Source organism: Apus apus, chromosome 2 (genome assembly GCF_020740795.1).
Source record: "Apus apus isolate bApuApu2 chromosome 2, bApuApu2.pri.cur, whole genome shotgun sequence".
Taxonomy (NCBI): Eukaryota; Metazoa; Chordata; class Aves; order Apodiformes; family Apodidae; genus Apus; species Apus apus.
This window is the reverse complement of record NC_067283.1, coordinates 148,366,818-148,389,562: the sequence shown is the minus strand read 5'-3', so window position 1 is coordinate 148,389,562 and position 22,745 is coordinate 148,366,818. Positions and strand designations below refer to the sequence as shown.

Here is a 22,745-nt window from a genome sequence, read left to right as displayed (position 1 = left end):
TGGGCACACGTTTTCTTCTTGTTGTCTATAGTGTCTAAATTGTCTCTAAGTAACAGTTTCTCCTTCTGCCACCTGACAGCAGTGCATGCTGAGCAGACTACCAAGGATGTAGTTTGCATGTCCACACCAGGAGCTTGGTTATCCTTTTCCATGAAGTTACGTGAGCTCTAAGTGGAAGGAGAACTTGGCCTGTAGCTTCTATGCCTTCTTTAACCTTCCTTAAAATAATTTTGGCAAATATTTATAATTGTTAAAGCTCCTAAAAGTGGAGATTTCTAAATTCATTGGAAAGCAAGTTTCAGAAATTCTGGAAGCTGAGAGGAAATCCTTCAAGTAACGTTACATTGTAAAATAACTTTCAAGAGCTGATCAGAGAAAGAGAGATGCTCCCTTAATAAATTACACTTTATGTAGTTCTTTAGTTAGCTAAATCATCCACTAGAAATTGCAGGATCAGATGTTCACACAGCTTTTTTTTTTACCTGCTTTGCAGATGCAGGAACAGGGGAACCCATGGCAGAAGAGAGAGGCGACAGTAGTGACTTCCTTATGGAAGATATGATCCCCACATTCAAGACAGCCATCCGAGCTGTCAGGTAAATGTCTCTGATGCTCCTCCATGCTTCACCTTGACTTTGAAAGCTTATGTTTTGGGAAATTACATTACCATGTTGCTACAAGTTGATTCATTATTGCTGTTACTGCTTTTGTTTTAGATGCAATAGTTTAAGTCATTCTAGATATCTTGGAAAGCACAAGACAGACCATATTTGAAGTCCTCTTTGAAAATATGGAGGAAGGAAAATTATTTTCAATTGACTGTGCCATTTTTGCAAGATACACCATAAATATATTTCTTATAAAATAATATTGCATAGCTCTGTTACTCCTCCACTCACTAATTTTTACTCTCTTCCCTTGAAAAATGTCCCCATAGGAAAATACTTTTATTTCACTGCAGTTACTTCTTTGTTCCAGAAGTTGTTATATCTGATTCTTTTACACTTGTGCACAGGAGAACCAGTCATTGAAATTCCAAGTTTCCTTAAGCCTGATGACAGGCTTTGCTCATGTTACACATGAATGCTTCCCTCCTGCTGGAAGTTTCTTCATCCCTACTTCTTCCTCAGTTTTCCCTTTCTTTCCTTGGTTCCTGCATGCTTTCAAACACAAACTCTACATCTGTCCTATTTTCCAGCCCCACCTCCATTACTACTGCCTTTCCCACATCCTGTGCAAATGGAATTGATTGATGTAATGTATGATTGATGTAGTTATGAAGACAGCCTGAGATAGTTGGGGCTGTTCAGCCTAGAAAAGAGAAGGCTCCGGGTAGACCTTATAGCACCTTCCAGTACTTGAAAGGGGCTACAGGAAAGATGGGGAGGGGCTTTTCATCAGAGATGGTAGTGATAGGACAAGAGGTAATGGTTTTAAACTGAGAGAGGGGAGATTTAGGTTAGATACTAGGAAGAAATTCTTCACTGTAAGGGTGGTGAGGAACTGGAATGGGTTGCCCAGGGAGGTTGTTGATGCCCCATCCCTGGAGGTTTTTAAGGCCAGGTTGGACCAGGTTTTGTGCAATGTGATCTAGTGGTGGGGTTCCCTGCTCATGGCAGGGCGTTTGGAACTTGATGGTCTTTAAGGTCCCTTCCAAACTTAATGATTCTATGATTCTATTCTATGAAAACACATATTCTATCATCTTTGTGAAGTACAAAAACCCAAACTTTTATATGTGATCATATTTTGTATTAATGCTTGTGACAATGCTTAAAATATTTAAAGTTAAAGATTTCTGTGGAATGGGAGTGGACTTAGGAAGCCATTGCAATGCCCTGCAGAACTGTATTTCAAATATGACATCCAAAATAGAACCAATATGGCTAAAAGCAAACTTAAATGGAATTTGTCTGTTCAAGAGAACAATTTAAATAAACACACTACTTAGTCTACTTCAATGTAAAGGAGACCTAAAGGCTGTAGACTTTGCCTGTACTAAATGCATGTCTGTTATGTAGGACCTCCCAGGAGGCAGTTGGTGGTCTCCTTTGAGGTTTACTTCAGACATACCCATGATGTTGTCAGCTCAAAACATAGCTAGTGGTGGTTTGATGTCTCATAGCAGGTTCTAGTTGTAACAGATCAATGTTCTCACTTAAGGAGTTACAGACATGAGACTTGTGTTGGGCCACTGTAAGGGTGGTGAGGAACTGGAATGGGTTGCCCAGGGAGGTTGTTGATGCCCCATCCCTGGAGGTTTTTAAGGCCAGGTTGTACGAGGTTTTGTGCAAACTGATCTAGTGGTGGTGTTCCCTGCTCATGGCAGGGGGGTTGGAACTTGATGATTTTTAAGGTCCCTTCCAACCTTAATGATTCTATGATTAATTTCCCTTTAAACTCAATCATAAATCAGGCTTTTTCTTTTTTTTTTTTTTCCCTTGTGTAATTTACCCAGACACTGAATGATAAAGGGAAGTAACTCTTTCAGAAAAAACCCTTAATGGGTTTTCAGTGTCATGATCAAGGTTATTTTGAATTGAAATTGCTAACAGTGTGATTCTTTTTTTTTTTTTTAATAATATTTTTGGTGCTATCCATAAAAGGTATCATTTTGAAATCTTTAAAGTTTTATAAGCAAAAGAGTTAAAATATTAAAAACCGTTAAAAAGTCATAATGGAATTATCTTTGCTAAATGAAGGTTCATACAGGCTAAAAATACCCACCAACCTTGAGTAAAGAATAGGTTAGAATCTTAAAAGACAACAGCACTTCCCCAACTGAGACCAATAAGAACATCTAGACTCTACTGAGAAAGCAAACCTTTGGATCCCAAGCCTAAGACAGATTAAGAAAATAAAATGCTTTTCATTCTTTACATATATTTCTTGTCTATTTGACAAGAACAGAAATATTCTACCGTGATATAACAGTATAAGCTCATATACAAAAAGAAAAGAATGAAAAAAAGATTTCCAAATGATTTTATAGTGCTCTGGCAGCAAATTATTACAAGAATTCTGTCATGAATTGCTAGGATATTTTATAATAATAACAATAATAGCAGCTATTATTATTATTACTACTACTATAATGTTATACTGCTGTTTTTTCAAGGACACTTCAGGCAGTTCTAACACTTTTTCTTTTCTCCACATCTTGAACAGTTGCTGACATCTTAACTTTCACATTTTTATCCAATTAACATATCCTATCCAAAATTTTCCCAAATGAAAAATCACAACCAAACTGGAAGCTATTCAGCATTATAGACAAAAAAATAGCTTTAATAAACTGAAGCATTCACAGCTTCACAGCTTCAAATTCCTCTGTGACTTGTGTTTTTGAAAATCAAATTCCACAGATGAGTTTAAGCTTCGAACTATTTCTAGTTATGATGATAGTGCTGAAAAAGACATTTTGTGCAAATAATTTCTTTTAGTCCATTAATTATGAAAAGCCAACTATTGTATACTTATGAATGTCGTATGATATTATTCTCTGCTTAAGTTTTATTGTATTGTTTTGAAATAACATTCTCAGTTTTCTAACATCCAGAGTATTTATCAATTACTCAATAAAAGTGCAAATTATCATTATGGAATTTAAGTAAGAAGTTAGTGATTTTTCTGTTTATCCTGCAGAATACTACAGTTTCGTCTCTATAAAAAAAAATTCAAGGAGACTTTGAGGCCTTATGATGTAAAGGATGTGATAGAGCAATACTCAGCAGGGCATCTTGATATGCTTTCCAGAATAAAGTATCTTCAGACAAGGTAAGAATCCTCTGATAAATGGGGAAAATGTGTAGCTCTGCTGGCAAAATAAGAACATAGTTGGCCTGTTTGCCTACAAGGCCAACCAGGAGCTCTGTCTTTGCACAGTGTAGCTGGTCAATTAAAAAAGCATTTTCCTCAAAGAATAAAGGCAAGTCAGGAGCTAGCAGGGCTAACTGCAGCAGAAGAGGCCACTGGCTCACATTTAGAACAAGGAAATTGGAGGAAAAATCTTGTGAGTTTTCTTGATCGTTGCCTTATTTGATTAGGGTCACGTTGTTCCCTTCTCGCCATTTTATGGATGTTAAATGAAGCAGTAGTTATTCTACATGAGCTTTTAATTGGGCTAGGTTCTCTGCTGATCTGTGCCTGGTGAAACATGTGATACAAGTGCAAAAAACCATCAGCACTGAAGGTTTTACATACCCTTCACTTAGCTGTAAATTGACTTCACTATTATTGCTCTAGAGAAGCTACTCTCTTTAATTATATACTACAAAGCACCATTATTACTCTACAAAATGAGCTCTGCATCATATGAGCTTAGAATTCAATGCAATAATGTATTTTTGGACTCAGGAAGTTAAAGAGGACTCATGATGTTAGAAACCTGCACCCTGTGTATGGTAGTGTCTACATGCCTTGTACCAGAGGTCCTTCCTTTACCTCAGGCTGAGGTGTGATTTTGGACAGCAGGGCACATCTCATGAGTCCTCACAGCAGTGAAGGTGACTGACATGATTAGGCTCAGCTCACACAGTGAGTTAGGGTGAGAATCACAGCACAGCCTCAACCCTGAGGTGTTCTGCTCAGCAGTGCCACACCCCAGGATAAAGAATCACTACATTTCAGCAGCCATTTTGCATAAACACAGGGAAGACTTTTTTAGAGGTTTTTGAAGAAAAGGCATAACTCTGTCGAGCCCTGTGAGATTACTCTTATAGTTAATAGGAAGCTAGTCAGCATAGTTAAAGGTCTTTTTGGCACAATTAATCCCTTCTTAAAACAGATGCCTTGATTTGATCAGCTGAATCTCCCTCACTTTCCTCCAATTTTTCTTCACTGTGTTGACCAGTTCTCCACTGATTGTATTTGGACAAAACCAGGGAGATGAGTTCAACTCATTGTGTTTATGAGTAACGGGGTGCCACAGGAGATTGATGAGACATTGACTGATGGCCCAGCAATGCTAGGGTGTCCAGCAAATGTATAGCTTAGCTTTGTGAGCCTTGAGCTTCTTGAGTTCCATTTTCAAAACTTCGTGGAGCAAGGTGCATGGATTGTCTGATAAAACACATAACTGCTTTGTGGACTAGTGCTGACTGATATCTGGTCAGTTTGGTGTGTGGGCTGAGGGAAGAGAGGCTTTCTTCCATCTGAGCAGTTGGATATGACAAATGTCAGAATATATTGATATAGTAAAAAAGTGTAATTAAATAGGCTGGGGTCTCCCAAACAATAATTCTGCTTTTGTTCCAAATAGAAAGTCAAGTCAGATTCTTTGTAAAACTTGATCTATTCTATAAATAAATAACTTGATTAATTACTGATAATATGTGCAATAATGGCTAGAAAGTCATTGGTTTATTACAAGTATCAAGAATTACCACTACTGGATGAATTCTGATTTTTGCTATCCAGCAGAAAACCTGATGAGTCTCTCCTGACATTTTTAGGAAAAGTTGTTATTGGAGCTTTTTTGACAACTACACCATTTAGTTCCTTTAAAGGAAATGAAGTCATGTATTTCAAATGTCAAAGTTTGGTAACAGTGAGCCAGATATAATTTATTTACCATGAGATTGCCAGGTAATTACAATTCAATGTATTGACTGTAGACCCAGAACAGAACAAACAAGACAAGACCCTCAATTTATTACCAAACTGAAACGTGCTTCTTTTTCTAATCTTTGCTACTGTTTGCTGCAGGTACATAGCATTTTCTGTCATATATTAACATTTAGGAATGGACTTATCCAGTTGCATTTTTCTTTTTCTTTTTTTTTTTAGAGTAGATATGATTTTTACACCTGGACCTCCATCTACTCCCAAGCATAAGAAATCCCAAAAGGGAGGAGCTTTTTCTTACCCTTCGCAACAGTCTCCCAGGTGATTTTTTTATGCCTTGTTGTTTTGCACAGACCAAAATAGAAATAAAAGGTTCATTCATACCAATAAGCACGCTCTTCATTCATCCAGCCAGGACACTGTGGTAGTAAAGATGCTGAGAGGATACACTGCTACAAGATATGTAAGTGTAAATGTTGAGCCAGAAAGATGCTAACTTCCTGAGGAAGAATATATAACAAATATAAACTTAATGGCTTCTTAGTTGTCTAGCTCAGCTTCTTTGCAGTTTGGAAATGTGATTTTATATTAAATACATACATTTGATTATTGATATACTGAGTTTCTAACATTCAACTAGCAAACCCAGTTAAAGCCCCAATACAAATCACCAATAGTTTGAAGGTAAACCAGTTATCTTCTTGAAGAGGAAAAAGTTCCTTATAGCTCTCACGAAGTGGCAAGCCCAGAGTTTTCTATTAGGTGAGAATTGCTGAAAAAACACTGCAATACCAGGTTCCTGGGTGTGAAAGTTACAGAGCAATATTGTATTGCTGCATTCCTGGTAGCAAGAATTCAGTAATAAGTGACATTGCTTCTGTTATTTACAACTATAAATCTGTCAATAAATATCCATGAAGAACCACAGAAGACCATCAACAATCCGTCCCCAAAGCTGTTACAGTTGCTCAGAGCAAAAGTAATGTTAGATAAAATAAATTAATTTGTCTCTATCTGGTTTATCCCACCCAGTGAAAAAATCTAAAAACATGTAAATGTGAAGAGAGAGCCAAATATGGAAGAAACAATGGTCATTTGGGAAACAAAGCAGATTACAAAATTTGAGTGTGCCCATACCATCAATAACCCAATGTGCAAAATCTGACATGCTTTAGATATAGTTTCTGCTCTAGCAAGATATATTTTTAATTTTGTCACAGAACTGAACTTGTTAAAACAAAAGTTTCAGGGTGTATTTCTTCTAAGTCAAGTTAAAGAACAAGTGCTTAGGGATTGTTTTTCTAGGCTTTTATATAGATTATGGAAAGACATAATTTTTTTTGAGGTTTGTGTGGAACCTTTTAGATAAAAATTTAACTTGATAATGAACATTGCAGATCCCATGAAGTTATAAATCAGAGTTCTTTAGTTAATCAGAGATCATCTTCTTACCTCCTGAAGTTAGTCCATCTGTTGGACAGACAGTAGAAAATAACACAGAAGAAAATTTATTATGAGATCTACTTTAGATTTCATAGAATCATAGAATCATAGGGGTTGGAAGGGTCCTCGAAAGATCATCTAGTCCAACCCCCCTGCCAGAGCAGGGTCACCTAGAGTACATCACACAGGAAGGCGTCCAGGCGGGTCTTGAATGTCTCCAGTGAAGAAGACTCCACAACCTCTCTGGGCAGCCTGTTCCAGTGCTCTGTCACTCTCACAGTAAAAAAAAATTTTCTGAAACTCACCTTAAACTTCCTATGCTCCAATTTGTATCCATTACTCCTTGTCTTATCACTGGTCATCACTGAAAAAAGCTTAACTCCATCTTCTTGACACTCACCCTTTACGTACTTGTAGACATTGATGAGGTCACCCCTCAGTCTCCTCCAAACTAAAGAGACCCAGCTCTCTCAGCCTTTCCTCATAAGGGAGATGTTCCACTCCCTTAATCATCTTCGTGGCTCTCTGTTGGACTCTTTCCAGCAGTTTCCTGTCCTTCCTGAACTGAGGGACCCAGAACTGGACACAATACTCCAGATGTGGCCTCACCAATGCAGAATAGAGGGGGAGGAGAACCTCTCTTGACCTACTAACCACACCCTTTCTAATGCACCCCAGGATGCCATTGACCTTCTTAGCCACAAGGGCACATTGCTGGCTCATGGTCATCCTCCTGTCTACCAGGACCCCCAGATCCCTTTCACCCACACTACTCTCCAGCAGGTCAGCCCCCAACCTGTACTGGTACATGGCATTTTTCTTCCCCAGATGCAAAACTCTACACTTGCCCTTGTTAAACTTCATCAGGTTTTTCCCCGCCCAAGTCTCCAGCCTGTCTAGGTCTCTCTGAATGGCAGCACAGCCTTCTGGTGTGTCAGCCACTCCTCCCAGCTTGGTGTCATCAGCAAACTTGCTGAGGGTACATTCTGTACCCTCATCCAGGTGGTTGATGAAGATGTTGAACAACACCGGTCCCAGTACCGACCCCTGAGGGACTCCACTAGTCACAGGCCTCCAACTAGATTCTGCCCCATTGACTACAACTCTCTGACTTCTTCCTTTCAACCAGTACTTGATCCACCTCACTGCCTGATCATCAAACCTATACTTGATCAACTTATCTACAAGGATGCTGTGGGAGACGGTGTCAAATGCTTTACTGAAATCAAGATAGACCACATCTACCAGTCTACCATCGTCTATCCACCTAGTAATTTCCTCATAGAAGGCTACAAGGTTAATCAAACATGACTTACCCTTGGTAAAACCATGTTGACTGCTCTTGATGACCCCCATCTCCTTCATATGCCTAGAGATAGTGCCAAGGACAAGTTGTTCCATCACCTTTCCAGGGATGGAGGTGAGGCTGACCGGTCTATAGTTACCGGGTCCTCCTTTTTGCCCTTCTTGTAGACTGGAGTGACATTTGCTGTCCTCCAGTCCTCAGGCACCTCTCCTGTTACCCATGACTTACTGAAGATGATGGAGAGTGGACTAGCAATGACCTCCGCCAGCTCCCTCAGCACCCTTGGATGCATTTCATCCGGACCCATCGATTTATGGATGTCCAGATTACTCAACTGATCCCTAACCCAATTCTCCTCTACCTGGGAAAACTCCTCCTTTATCTTGACTTCTTCTGGGGCTATATGAAACTGGGGCTCATGGGGAAATCCTGCAGGAGTAAAGACAGAGGCAATGAAGGCATTCAGCACCTCTGCCTTCTTTATATCCTCTGTCACCAGGGCACCCACCTCATTCAACAGTGGGCCTGTACTGCCTCTGGTATTAGTTTTGTTGGCTATGTATTTGAAAAAGCCCTTTCTACTATCCTTAACCCGACTTGCAAGGTTAAGTTCCAAGGAGGCCTTAGCTTTCCTAGTTGCCTCCCTACATTCTCTGACAACAGTCCTATATTCCTCCCAAGTAACCAGCCCCTCCTTCCATGATCTATAGATTTTCCTTTTCCACTTGAGTTTGCCCAGCAGTTCCTTTTTTAACCATGCTGGTCTCCTAGCTCCCTTACTAGATTTTCTACCCATTGGGACACACTGATCCTGTGCTTGCAAGAAGTGGTCCTTGAATGTTGACCAGCTATCTTGAGCCCCTTTGCCTTCTAGCACTCTGTCCCATGGGACTTCCCTTAACAATTGGTTGAGGAGGCCGAAGTTTGCTCTGTAGAAGTCCAGGGTTCTGGTCCTGCTGGGTATTCTGTTCCTCCCACACAGGATCCTGAACTCCACCATCTCGTGGTCACTGCAGCCAAGGCTGCCATTGACCACCACTGCTTCAACAAGGCCCTCCTTGTTGGTGAGCACAAGATCCAGCAGCGCTCCTCTTCTAGTCGGCTTGTCCACCATTTGCATTAAGAAGTTGTCATCAATGCATTGGAGGAACCTCCTAGACTGTGACAGGCTGGCTGTGTGAGTCTTCCAGCAGATATCGGGGTAGTTAAAATCTCCCATGAGGACCAAGGACTGTAGTTGTGAGGCTGCTTTCAGCTGCCTGTAGAAGGCCTCATCAACTTCCTCATCTTGATCAGGAGGTCTGTAGTAGACTCCCACAACTGTATCACCCATACCACCCTGCCCTTTAATTCTTACCCAAAGACTTTCAACTTGCCCCTCATCAGCCCCTGCACAAAACTCGATACATTCTAGCTGCTCTCTCACATAAAGAGCAACTCCACCACCTCGCTTCACCGACCGATCTTTCCTAAAAAGCACATAGCCATCCATGGCCACGTTCCAGTCATGTGAGCTGTCCCACCATGTCTCTGTTATTGCTACCAGATCATAACCCTTAGACCGCACACAGACCTCTAACTCTTCCTGTTTATTCCCCATGCTGCGTGCATTGGTGTACAGGCATTTCAGGAAGCAAGTAGAGCACACTGGTGGGACCAAATCCTCCTTAGACCACCCCCCTTCAGGCCCTGGTATGTTTCTCTTGGGCTTGTCCCTAACAGACCCAGTTTTCTCCCCTTCCCCCTTCACATCTAGTTTAAAGCTCTCTCAATGAGCCCTGCTAAGTCCTGCCCCAAAAGCTTTTTCCCCCTCTGTGACAGGTGCATCTCACCTGCCACCATCGAGCCAGGTGTCTCATATAGCAGCCCATGGTCAAAAAAACCAAAGCCCTGCCTTTGGCACCAGTCTCGTAGCCATTCATTCATTAGCAAACTCTTCCTGTTTACCGCTCCACCCATTCTTACAGGAGGTATGGAGGCAAACACTACTTGTGCTCCAGACCCCCTAACTAGCCGTCCCAGGGCCCTGAAGTCTCTCTTCATTGCCCTTACATTTCTTGTAATAATTTTGTCACTGCCAACCTGAAAAATCAACAGTGGGTAGTAATCAGATGGATTTACCATACTAGAGAGTTTCCTTTTAACATCTCTAATGCGAGCCCCAGGGAGGCAGCAGACCTCCCTGTGGGATGGGTCTGCTCAACAGATGGGCCCTTCTGTTCCCCTCAGACGGGAGTCACCCAGCACAATTACCCTCCTTTCCTTCTTAGTTGAAGAAGTCCTAAGTCGTGGAGCTGAGCAACAAGTCCTAGGTGGTTCACTAGACAAATCTTACGCTCCAACTTCATTTTCCTGTCCTTGAAGTACCAAGGCTTCATACCTATTCGGAGGGTGGAGGGGGTTGGGAGGGTTTTTGCTTGCCTCTCTGAGGACGGACCTCCATCCATTCCTCCATGTTCCTGAAGTTCTCTCCTTCTGTCTGATGACAGGCGGGGAGGGGATCCATCACTTGTTCAATAACCTCTTCTTTCTGCACTTGCCTCAGGGTTTGGCTCCACCAATCTATTTCGCTCTCACATTCTCTGATAGTTCTTAGTCTTTCAAGGCCAGACTGTCTCTTTTCAGCATTTCCATCTCAGTCATTTACATTTTGGTTTAATAAAACTGAGAAAAAAAGCAAACCAAAACAAACAACAAACAAACAAAAAACAAGCACTCGGCCTGGAAACTCAGATTCAGTCTTCAAATACACTAATTAAGAATAATTAGATTTAAAAACACATAGCCATCTGTAGAACTACTACCTAGAGTATCTCATCATTTTTTACAAACCTGAAATTATTCCACCAAGTCTGAGATTATTTTCGTTCAATCTTAAATGTTTTGTTTTATTTTGTTTTCTTTTAATCTTTATCTTAATTTTGAACCAAAATAATTTAAACTTAAAAATGAAAAATACATGTTTTAGAAATGAATTGGAATCACAAAGAGTAAGTAGACTTTTGCTGCTGGGTGTATAAATAACTAAATTCAATCTTCTCTTAAATGGGGCTCCAAGAAGCTGTATGAATGTACCATCAAGGTGGTAATTCTGTTTTTTAATACTAATTACTTGCTGTGATGCAAAGAAAAAACTGAACACTAATAGAATTATTCATTCTTTATAGAAATGATCCATATGTAGCCAAAGCATCTACAGCAGATACTGAAGACCAAAGTATGATGGGCAAATTTGTTAAAGTTGAACGACAGGTATGTAATTTCATTGCAATGATGGGAGTCTGAAGAGCTCATATAGAAATTATAAATTCTGTACAAGTCTTTGGCTGACCCAGGCAGATTTGTACCCTTGGTGATAAAGACTCACACAGATCTTCTACTAACGACCACAAAACTATGGTGTTAGCTTTTAATTAAATAATTTAATTAACTGGAGACTGTGCATTTTGAAACCTGATGAATGAATACCATTATATAAGGCAGAAAGACCCTAATCATGATGTTTAAATGGAACTTTTTACTTCCCTTAAACTCCATACTAATTTTGTCTAGTGTTTTGCTGTGAGCACCACCTGCTTCTGCAGGATCTGGCACTCAAAAGGATTGCCTCCACAGATATTTTTGGGCCCTCTTTGTGTATCCTAACCTATTGCTTGACAAGTCAAGACGCTCTTGTTTTTAAATATATAACTAAATAAGATGGAGGCAAGTGCTATTGATTGGCATCTATTCCTTTAATTGAATGTAAATGTTCAGTCACAAAGTCCTATTGAAAGAGAAAGGAAATTAGTCCTGATATTTAATCCTGATGTTGTGGGCCTATTAAAAGTTAGATAATAGGTCTGTGTGCAAAGGTAATTCCATCTGTTGTTTGGTAATTGCTCATCACCATATGCAATCAAGACTTCTGTCATAATGTTGTAGACTGCTGGTGGATGCTGGCCTGTCAAATATCCAGCAACACTAAGGATTTTTTTGGCACAGTTGGTAGGGATGAGTCTTCATAACCTGAGGCAGTTAGAGGATAAAGTGGCAGTCATTGTAGTCCAGCCTCCATGGGAGAGTCATGATTATCCTGTAGTTACCTTCATGACCAATAAAGGTGGTAGCACAACATTGCTGGGGGCAGTGCAATTGACTCTTCCATTGAACAATTGACTTCAGACAATATCATAACGTTGGTCTTTTTCAGGTTAATGACATGGGGAAGAAACTGGATTTTCTTGTTGATATGCACATGCATCATATGGAACAGCTGCAAATCCATGTTGCTGAGATCAGTCCAATGAAAGAAACTGCTTCTCCTGCAAAGGAGAAGAGAGAAGAAAACAAATATTCTGAATTAAAAACAATAATATATAAATACACTGAGCAGTGTGCTCATGAAACTCCTTACAACTTCCAGCAGGTTCCAGTCAACAAAGTCAGTCCTTATGGTTTCTCAGCACACGGTCATATGACTCATTCACAACCTCTATCATTAGGTGGGCAAAACTCTGCCAAACTGCAAGCCACACCTTCCTCAGCTTCATATGCAGAAAGGCCAACAGTTTTGCCTATATTTACATTAATGGACTCCCAGGTTAGCTATCACTCTCAAGGGGACCTACAAAGCCCTTACTCAGATAAGGTGTCTCCAAGGCAGAGAAGGAGCTTAACAAGAGACAGTGATACTCCATTATCCCTTCTCTCTGTCAACCACGAGGAGCTGGAGCGCTCCCCAAGTGGCTTCAGTATCTCCCAAGACAGAGACGACTTCCCGTTTGGCCCCAACGGGGGATCAGCCTGGATGAGAGAGAAGCGCTACCTGGCAGAGGGGGAGACGGACACAGACACCGACCCTTTTACACCAAGTGGCTCCATGCCTTTGTCTTCTACAGGAGATGGGATTTCAGACTCAATATGGACCCCGTCAAACAAGCCAGTTTAAAAGTGCGTGTGGGGGCAGTCACTGGTTGACTTCTCCATGTAATGTAAGCATACTTTGTATATCTCACTTACTCTACACCCAAAGCTTACTAGTTCAAAACACCAATGGCTGCATAAGATGCATGTGATATTAGTGGTAGTCATTCTGCACCATTTCGTACAATTTACTAATGCAGTTTTTTTCATGCTACCAAAACTAAGGAGCTTAGTTTTGAGCATGGTTTGCATGACTTTACCCTATATAAATGGTACAGCTGATTTCTTCTATGATACATATCTATCTGATACTCTTCAATACAATGGTGAATTGATAACAGGCGAGATATGGTGGTCCTTGCTACATTTTGTAAACAGAGCAGCAAAGTAAAAATATTTTCAGGAGCAATATCCCTTTGTGGAAACATAGTGTCTGAATCCATTTTTCAATCTTAAGTAAACCAATCTCTAACCAACCTAGCCAAGAACATTGAATATTCAAAGCAGGGAAGAAGCTGAGCCAAACTAAAATGCCCTGACTGAAATGGTTTTGTAAACTAAATGTTTCTTATGTGATACATTATTCATCTACCCATGAAATACAACATCAAAATGTAATTAGGCATAGAATTTAAAACTGTCAAAGCCATCTCATGGGATGGGTCAAGGGTATTTACGTATTGTAAAATGCAAATATGAAGCCCTCAAACTCCTTTGAAAATCTCCACTAATGTTTATAAAATTGCTCCAAGAGTGATTACAATAACATTTTGTAGAAAATCTTTTGCTCAGCCCATTTGTTACTTATGGGGCCAAATTTTCCTTTTGTTCAAACAATAAGGTTGTTCAGTGTAGAGAGTTCCAGGTTTATACACTTTCCTCTTTTACTGATTTGTGTGCTACTGGATGAGCTGCATAGTGTAACTTTGCCTCACTTTCCCAATCTGTTAATTAGGAGTTATGCTTCCATAGCAATGTACAGGTTTTAAGGCTCAGTTCACTAATATTTGCAAAGTGGTTTCAGCTCCTCAGATGTTCAGAGCATGGCTATTCTTTTCCTTGGGAGCTGCACAATGTGGGATGCTGCCAAGATCTGTTTCTCTCTGTTTACTGTTTCTCTTGGAAATGGGCTGCTCCAAATCTGTGGATTTGTGCCATATTTAAGATTAATGTACAAATAAATAAATACCATTCTTGTCACCTGACCCTGAGCAATAGAGGGGCAGCTGTGGTCTGTAGGCCTCAGCCAAATACTTTTCATGGCAATTGGAAATTACATTGAGGGAGAGCAGGAAAACAATCCAACCTGCTGTGAACAGGGCAGAAATGAACCAAAGATCACACCACTACAGTGAGAATGTATTATCAATACAGCTAGTGAAATCAGCCTGTCCAAATATGCTATGTAGAATTCATCTGATGTCAATCCAGATGTCCATGAAGTAGTGTCCATTTGATGTCAAGTTTGATGGCTATGTGCTCTTTACTGCTGGTGGAAAACCAGACATTAGAGTTGGTAAGCACAGGGTTCAAGAACCAAAGCACCCATCAGCTTTAGTATGAGATTTTTCTCCTCTTTAATTCAAGTATCTACAATGACCAAATTTCTACCAACTTCAAAAGGAGCAGTGGGGGTGACCTGCTTAGATATCAGATAGTCAGAGGCACCTGCAGTCAGTGGGAAGGCGCTCAGCCCTACCCCACTGATCCAAGGTGCAGCCTCTCTGCCATGTCTCATGCCCACCTTCTGTTGAGAATGACCCATGTCACTCCACACAATGACTTCACCAGCATGGCTTGAGCACTGACCAAAAGAGACATGAGATTGGCCCATGTAGAGTTTTAAAATGTGAACTTTCTGCAGTGACTGCTTGTGAGATGCTGCAGCTGCACAGCTGGGCATTGTTGGCAAATCCCATCAGAGCACAAGGCAGGCAGGCACTTTACTGAGCTTCCCGTGTGTAACTGGTTGTTGCACAGGCCTGGATATTGTGTTCCTCAATGGAAGATCCCTTGTTGGGTTTTGCCCACTGTAGTAAACTTAAAGTTTGATTCCTCAGTATTGTTGATATCTTGTAACAGTTGTTCCATCCAAGGATCTTCTATTCTCTTCCAGATGTAGGAATTTTCTTCATCTTCAGTGTTTATTCTCTATTTAAAGAAACATCTGAAGGATTAGATTTTCTTACTTCATCAGCTTCTTCAGCTAAATCATGATGCATCCTTCTGGGAACAAATTACTGTAGTTACATGAGTAAATAATGCAGACCAGTTGCAACCTTTGAAGACTGAGCTGAGTCCATAGGCTTGTCTGGGGCCAGTAACTATGATGACATGAGGCACAATTTGATAATCACTTAATTGACAAAATAGCCTTTGACCTGAAAGATTATTTTATTTGGTGCAGTTTCATAGCTAAACTTGAAAAGAAGAAAACCAGCAGACAAAAGTGTCATTCGTTGTAATTTGGCATATTGAGAATAATTCTTTGGCTATCTGTGATTCTTGGAATTCCCTGTGTTGCACCTGCTGCAGGCTTTCTATTACATGTCTATAGCAACTCGTAGGATTTAACCTTCACATGACAAATTAAAAGGATTACAAACTGATTTTAACGTTGCTAGACTTCTGAAATTGGTGTATTGTAGAAACATTGAATTTGTGCGGTTGGAAGGGACCTTTAAAGGTCATCTAGTCCAGCCCCCACTGCAGTGCACAGGGACCTTCTTAACTAGTTCAGGTTTCTGGGAGCCTCATCAAGGCTGACCTTGAATGTTTGCAGTGATGAGGCCTCCACCACCTCTCTGGGCAACTTGTTCTAGTGCTTCATCACCTTCATAGTAAAGAACTTCTTCCTAATGTCTAAACTAAACCTACCCTGCTCTAGTTTAAGACCATTGTCCCTTGGAAACAGTCTATCCCAGCTTTTCTGTAGCCCCTTCAGGTACAGGAAGGTGCTATAAGGTCTCCCTGGACCCTTCTCTTCTCCAGGCTGAACAGCCCCAACTTCCTCAGCCTGTCTTCACAGCAGAGACGCTCCAGCCCTCTGATAATTTTTGTGACCCTGCTCTGCACTCATTCCAATAGGTCCATGTCCCTCTTGAGCTGGAGTCTCCAGAACTGGACACAGCACTGCAGGCGGGGTCTTCGAGAGCTGAGTAGAGGGGTAGAATCTCCTCCCTTGACCTTCTAGCCACACTTCTTTTGATGCAACCCAGGATGTGATTGGCCCTCTGGGCTGCGAGTGCACATTGGTAGCTTATGTCCAACTTTCCATCCACTAGTACCCCCAAGTCCCTTTCTGCAGAGCTGCTCTGTGTAGGTATGCACTAGAGAAGCCTGTTTCACTTTTCTTATTTGTCAAGTGCCTGGAATTCCAACTGATTTCATTTGAATCTGGCCCTTCTTAAAATGCTTCTAGATCTGAGCAACCAAAAATAAAGGCAGCCAAAAAACAAGTGCAATCTGAAAATTTTGTTTATTAATGTCTTTGACAGTGGTTATGCCATGCAGTTCCCTTCTCAGTTTCCCATCAAATTCTTCAGTTCAGGTTTCTAATCTCTCCCATACCAGGTCATACAAAGGGAATCTTTTCTGAGTATTAAACCTGGCTGGAAATCCATAAATCTTCTCATTTTAAAGGTATGTTCATTCCAAGATAAAATCCAAACAAGGGCAGAGACTTGATTCACCTGCATGCAGAGTTCAGCCCCAGAGCAGGTGGGATTTGGGCTGCCCTGCACTCTGTGCAGCTGAACTGCCTTCAGTTGAGCATTCTCTATGGGCTGTAAGCACCAATTTACTACATGCAGCTTAAAAACACCAGGTAGGGTATTTGTAGCCACATCATAAACATTTAATGATGTGCTACCTGGCCAGATAAGGTCTGACTCTTCTTAAGTGGCACCAGTTATAAGTTCAGCAAGACCGTCTTCAGTGGACATCTCTGGATCCTCTGGACAGGATGAAGAAGGTGAAAGATGGTCTGTTTAGCTTATTTTAATATTTATTTTTCTAACACACTTCTCAGCAAAACCAGTCACTGGTCTGTTCAGAAGGGTCGGGTGTTTAGCAGCTCTCTGCCTCCCACATCATCTGGTTTAAAAATAGGGTGTGCATCAGCTCTGCTGTCTGTGCTGACAACAAATATGTGTCAAGATGTCACCAGCAAGGTGGGATCTGGAGACCATACCTGGTCTGGGATGTGCACATAAGCTTCATCAGACTCCAGTTCAAGTTGAGTCCAGGATGTGCATCAACCTTGGAGTTGCAATTTCTGCCATAGATACTGGACAAAATAAAACAAAGTACCTGTGATTGTTGGCCCTGGCAACATTTAAAAGGTCAGGACCTGTTTTGCAGGGTAGGTTCACCCTGTGCAGGGAATCAGTTATTCACAATTTCATTTGAGAGAGGCATCTGGATCAATAGTGCCCTTCATACTAGGAATGGATGAGGTTCATCCCCTCTTCCATTTGTATGTGACATTTCAGTTTAGCAGCCACCAGTTTTGTTTGGACCAGACCTTCCTAGCATCTAGACTGACACTGGCACTTTGTTTATGCACAGTTAACTTTAAAGACAATTAACCGTTGGAATCTTCTCTTTGCTGACTCTGAAGTTGTATGAGTGACCAAGAATTCTTTCCAGGCCTTGAGATGTTTTTCACCTGAAAGTCTGGACCTTTCCATTGCTCTCCTTGAAGTTACTAAGAAATTTCAAACTTGATTTTGAGTCCTAATCTGTATTTGTGAATTTCCCAAAGAAAGACAGCACTGATCTGAAGACAATTTTCTTAGCTACATTTTTACTCTATTTTTTCAGTCACTAACACATGACACACATCTGGAAGTTTTTGAAAATGTGAATCTGTGTTTACATTGTGTGACACTGTCTGCAGCATTGTTATCCATCAAGCTTCCTCTCTTTAGATTCAAACTGAGAATATTTCATTTAGGCAGAAGTGAAGGTTTAGCTGAAGTATGCAGGTATCAAAAATGAGATTTATGCTTCAGCTAAGGAGTTGCTCCTTTAAAAGAAAATCTAGTCAGGTAATGGCTGTTGTCCTTGCCTTGGCTTTTCCCTGCACTGAATTAACCAATCCTGCTCCTATAACAACAAAAAAATAATTTAAAAAAAAAAAAAATTCAGCACATGGAAAGAATGATTGAAAAGTCCCTGAACTGACTTTGGCTACATTTGCTCTGTTCTTTTCTGTAACTTTGCTGCATTGTTGTGGTTCAGAAGGGAAACAGTTTCAAATTTTTCTGCTTCAAATGGTGGCCCAACAGCACTGCCAACCAGTTCCCTCCTGAACCCCTGAGTAGCAGGGCTGCTGCCTCATGGCCTTCAGGCGAGCACCGTGGTCCTCTCAGTTTGCAAGATCACAGCCTACAGCAATCAGAAATCGCAGAGTAAGAGCAAATTCCACCTTGCTGGGAGCCCAGTTGTTGCAGAAGTGTCACATCTGCCAACATAAGAACTGGATTTGTCCCGCTTAGTGCACAGAGTGTGAGAAAGAGCTGGATCTTGATTCCTTGCACCCCGCAGCCCCCTCCGCTGAGCTTTAGGTACCGAAGAGCTGCAAACCTAAACTTTCTACAGCACCTCACAAACTTGATGTGGTATCACTTTTTCGGGAGCTCAGCTGAATGTGGGTGTTCATATTTGAAGACCATTTTCAGAGGTACAGAGGAAACGGGGCCGTTTCAAGTCTTTTTAGCTGAGCACTGTGGGAATGAAGATCCTGGGTATCACTATTGCTTCTGATTATTTAGGCTCTAAGATTTGATCCTTCCCAATTCAGCACTTAGTAGCTTCCTTCTGAGGTTAAGTGAAGGAAAATACTGGAAGTGGGATCCTATTTCCATCCTCAAGAATAGGATAGAACTGAGACTGAAGGTTACAAGGCCAGCTGCATTTTGTTTTCTAGTTATGGCATCTTATTATTACTAGTATTTGTGCCTTGCTCACTGAAATTTTCTCCATGCTACAAAGATGCTTTTCAGATTCTGGCTGACAAGGGAACACAACTTTTATACAAGTGGCCTTTAGTGCTCTTTATAATATTATTTATTGTAATTTTTAAACTGTATGTGTAATTTATATTCTGGCACTGTCCAATATTTGAACAACTTTAATATGTTTATTTCAATATATTATGCAAACAATCCTTCTTAACTGATTTTTTTATGTTCTGTCTTTAAAAACTGCACCACTTATTAATAAATAGAAATTTCAATTCTGGTGTGGAGGAATTTCTTTTAATGTAACCCATAATATCTTTGTACATTTTCAAGGAACACAGTATCAAATGTCCCCCTAGCAAAAATATTGGGCAAGATTCTTTTGACTTCAGCCATGCAGGACTGAGCTCATAGCCACAAGTAGACTTGATTGAGGTGCCAGAGCTAGTCCAATTGTGATATCACACACAGTAAGTTGCATTATTTGTTGCTTCTTTTGATTTAGTGGCCATCTACCTTAAATGGCTTTGAGAAAAGTGTTAGTTCCTCCAAAGAAATGTACAGAGCATTCTTCCTGGAAAAAGTCAAACTGAATGGCTGTAAATCTGGTGCTCATTCTTTACACAAAGGTTTTTTGGCATTAACATCAATATTAGCAAAATACTATTAAGAAAGATCAAAGAAAAAAGGTTAGAAGAACAGGATTAATTTCCAATTCTACAGAAATTTCCTGAAATGGGAAAGAAATTTTATGAATGGGATAAATGAATTTTTACATATGTATAAAAATAATTATCCCTTTAAGAGATTAAATATCATAGAATCATAGACTCACAGAATGGTTTGGGTTAGAAGAGACCTTAAAGATCATCTAGTTCCAACCCCCCTGGGTGGGCAGGGACACCTCCCACTAGAGCAGGTTGCTCAAAGCCCCATCCAACCTGCCCTTGAACACTTCCAGTGAGGGGGCATCCACAACTTCCATGGCCAACCTGTGCCAGTGTCTCACCACCCTCACACTAAAGAATTACCTCCTCATGTCAAACAAAATATAAATAGAGGAATATTGCTAACATCTGAACTGACACTTTAGCAAACAAAAAACCCCCCAAAAACCCGAAAACTTTATAGAGTCAGTACATTTCTTAATAAATTAAACTAAATATCTTGTAAAATTGTAATGGCAGAAGAGTAAAGGAGAAGTGTTAAATTCTTAGCAGGCTTTTTCAGAAATAAAATAATAATGAAAATATTGTAATTTACACAGTTGACACTTTTCTAAAAAAATGTTTATTAAACAGTTACTCAAAGGTGCTTTCATGGAAACATTTATTGCTGTATAATGAAATGTAACTGAAGATAAAACTTCAATCTTCCAGAGGAAGCTTGGATTAAGTTTGCCTATTTGTTCTGTTTTTAAAACTGGTGTTTCATTGTCTACTGCACTTTGGCATCTGATGAGAGAAGCAGAGCTGGGAGGGTGTTTCCTACCTACCTATCGGGTAGGTAGGGTTGCAGGATGCTCTAGGTCCTAAGGTATGGTGTGTGCCACAGCTCATCTCTAAGGGCAGAGAAGGTCTGTACCCCAGCCAGGTGGTTGGGCAGCTGTACCTGGGGACACTGGCAGAGTGGGACAGAGAGGACAGGGAGGAATGCTGGGTGCTGGCTGTGGCTCAGGTCACAAGAACATATGGATGGGGCTCCTCCAGTCACACTACTCCAAGTCCTACTTACAAATGTGTTTAAACAGTCTAAAAAAAAAATCCAGAAGGAAGAAGCAGTGATTCTGCTCTCACACTGCTCTCAGCCCACGGAGGGATAAAGCAGCAACATCAAGGCTTTATTTTCTCCCTTCTTCCCAGAACTTCATGCCACACTGTCCTCTCTCTTACAGATAAATCACAGGCATTTGGCTTGAATGTGTGTTTATTTAAATTGCATTGGCAGGGAGTTACCCTGTGTAGCCTTCAGCACATGAATGCATTTATTCAGTAATTTAAATGAATTATTAGCCTCTACTGTGTTACTAAGGAGAAATTAAAAATTACTTATTTTCTTGGTTTGGATTTTGGGATGCTAGCTATGGACACAGTGCTGCCAGACAAAGAGAAAAACAGGAAGAAAATGAAAAAGGAGGCATGTAAAGACTATACTCCTGAGAAAGCACCTTGTTGAGAGGGATGCTCTGAGTGAGAACACAGCATTGTCCCTGAGAGTCAAAGTTGGGGCTGAACAATAACCCCCTCCCCGGTCACCTGAGCATTGCTCTGCAGCTGAGGAAAGTTAAAATTACAGAGTCCCAGGGTAAAACGCAGCATGAGGTAAAACCTGCTGAAAGTCAAATTATCCTCATAGCCAAACATCAAACGATTGGAACTGATCCCGGCACACACATTTTCCAGGCTACACCTGGTTTTGTCAGCTGTTACAGAGAGGACTTTCATCCCAGCCTTCCTGATGAGGTATTGAGCAACTTGTAATTAAACCAGTAAAAGTAGGTCCTGTCAAATAAAAGGTGTTTCCATGTTCCTCAAGCTGCAGCATTTAGTCACTATTTTTTTTTTTTCCTTTTATCAAAGCAGCGACTTCCATACAGAATCAGATCATTTTAGGTAAAATGAAATCCCACTGGATAATGTGTTTTCATGAAAGGCAACATGAAGGAAAACAAAGGTAAGATTGTACGTGTGGGCACGCAGATGTGCAAGCATCATCTTTAACAGCTAGAACTCTGTAAAATGGGGCTGCTGTTGCCTTTCAATTTCCAAAGTTCTTGGTGAAAACAGGATTTTGGAACAGAGACACAGCCCTACCACATGCATAACAAGATCCCATAGACATATTTTCATCAGGAAACCAGGGCTTTTACTCTTTCGAAGTAAGGTACAAGCAAAATATACTAATTAATTTGCTAATTACTTTGCTACCTCCAAAACATATGACTGAAATCTGAAGCCAGAAAAATCCCTTTCTCATGTCTGACCCACTGACAGGTTGCAGTGTTTTAGCCATTGCAATAAGTTTCTTCTATCTTTGGGTAATGTCACAGCTTTCTCTGCCCTAACTGGTGGACATGCAAGGCTGGGATCATACAGTTAAACAAAGGCAAGTAACAACAAAGCAAGCCTGGTGACACACCCATCACCCAAGCAGTATCTACAATAATAAATCAAGTAGTGCTGGGGAGCCCTGCAAACCAAATATCAATAGTATTGGTAGGACCATGACATTGAAAGGACAATCCCAGAGTGTTCCTGAACAGAAGATCCAACATTTCCCAAGCCAGGCTTGGAAAGTGAGGAGAGGCCAGGGATCACTCCTGACAGTTTATAAGCAGCCATCCTGTGCATCTCACCTGCTGCCTCCTTTTGATCTTCTCCCTTTCTAACAGGGGTCAGAATGCTTCTCTGATGAGCTTTTGTGCAGATCTTTTTCTTCCATACTCAGACTGTGAGTCCTTTTACATGGCCTCTCTATTGCTACAAAGTGTTGAGGTGTTGAGGTGTTGAGCGGCTTATGATAAAACTACTGAATGATGATTGTCTGCTTGTAACTGCTGC

At 40.7% G+C, this 22,745-nt stretch overlaps 1 protein-coding gene across 2 annotated transcripts in view; it reads left to right on the top strand.

Annotated features, from left to right (window-relative positions):
* The window catches only part of KCNQ3 (potassium voltage-gated channel subfamily Q member 3), a 202,474-nt gene extending 187,449 nt beyond the window's left edge, over positions 1-15,025 (top strand). For both annotated transcript variants that reach the window (XM_051609672.1, XM_051609671.1), the window contains 5 exons: positions 494-596; positions 3,646-3,777; positions 5,788-5,886; positions 11,482-11,566; positions 12,507-15,025. In XM_051609672.1, coding sequence (XP_051465632.1) covers positions 494-596; positions 3,646-3,777; positions 5,788-5,886; positions 11,482-11,566; positions 12,507-13,244 — 1,157 coding nt within the window. In that variant the 3' untranslated portion in view covers positions 13,245-15,025. The remainder of the gene's footprint in view (positions 1-493; positions 597-3,645; positions 3,778-5,787; positions 5,887-11,481; positions 11,567-12,506) is intronic.
* Positions 15,026-22,745: the final 7,720 nt, after the last annotated feature.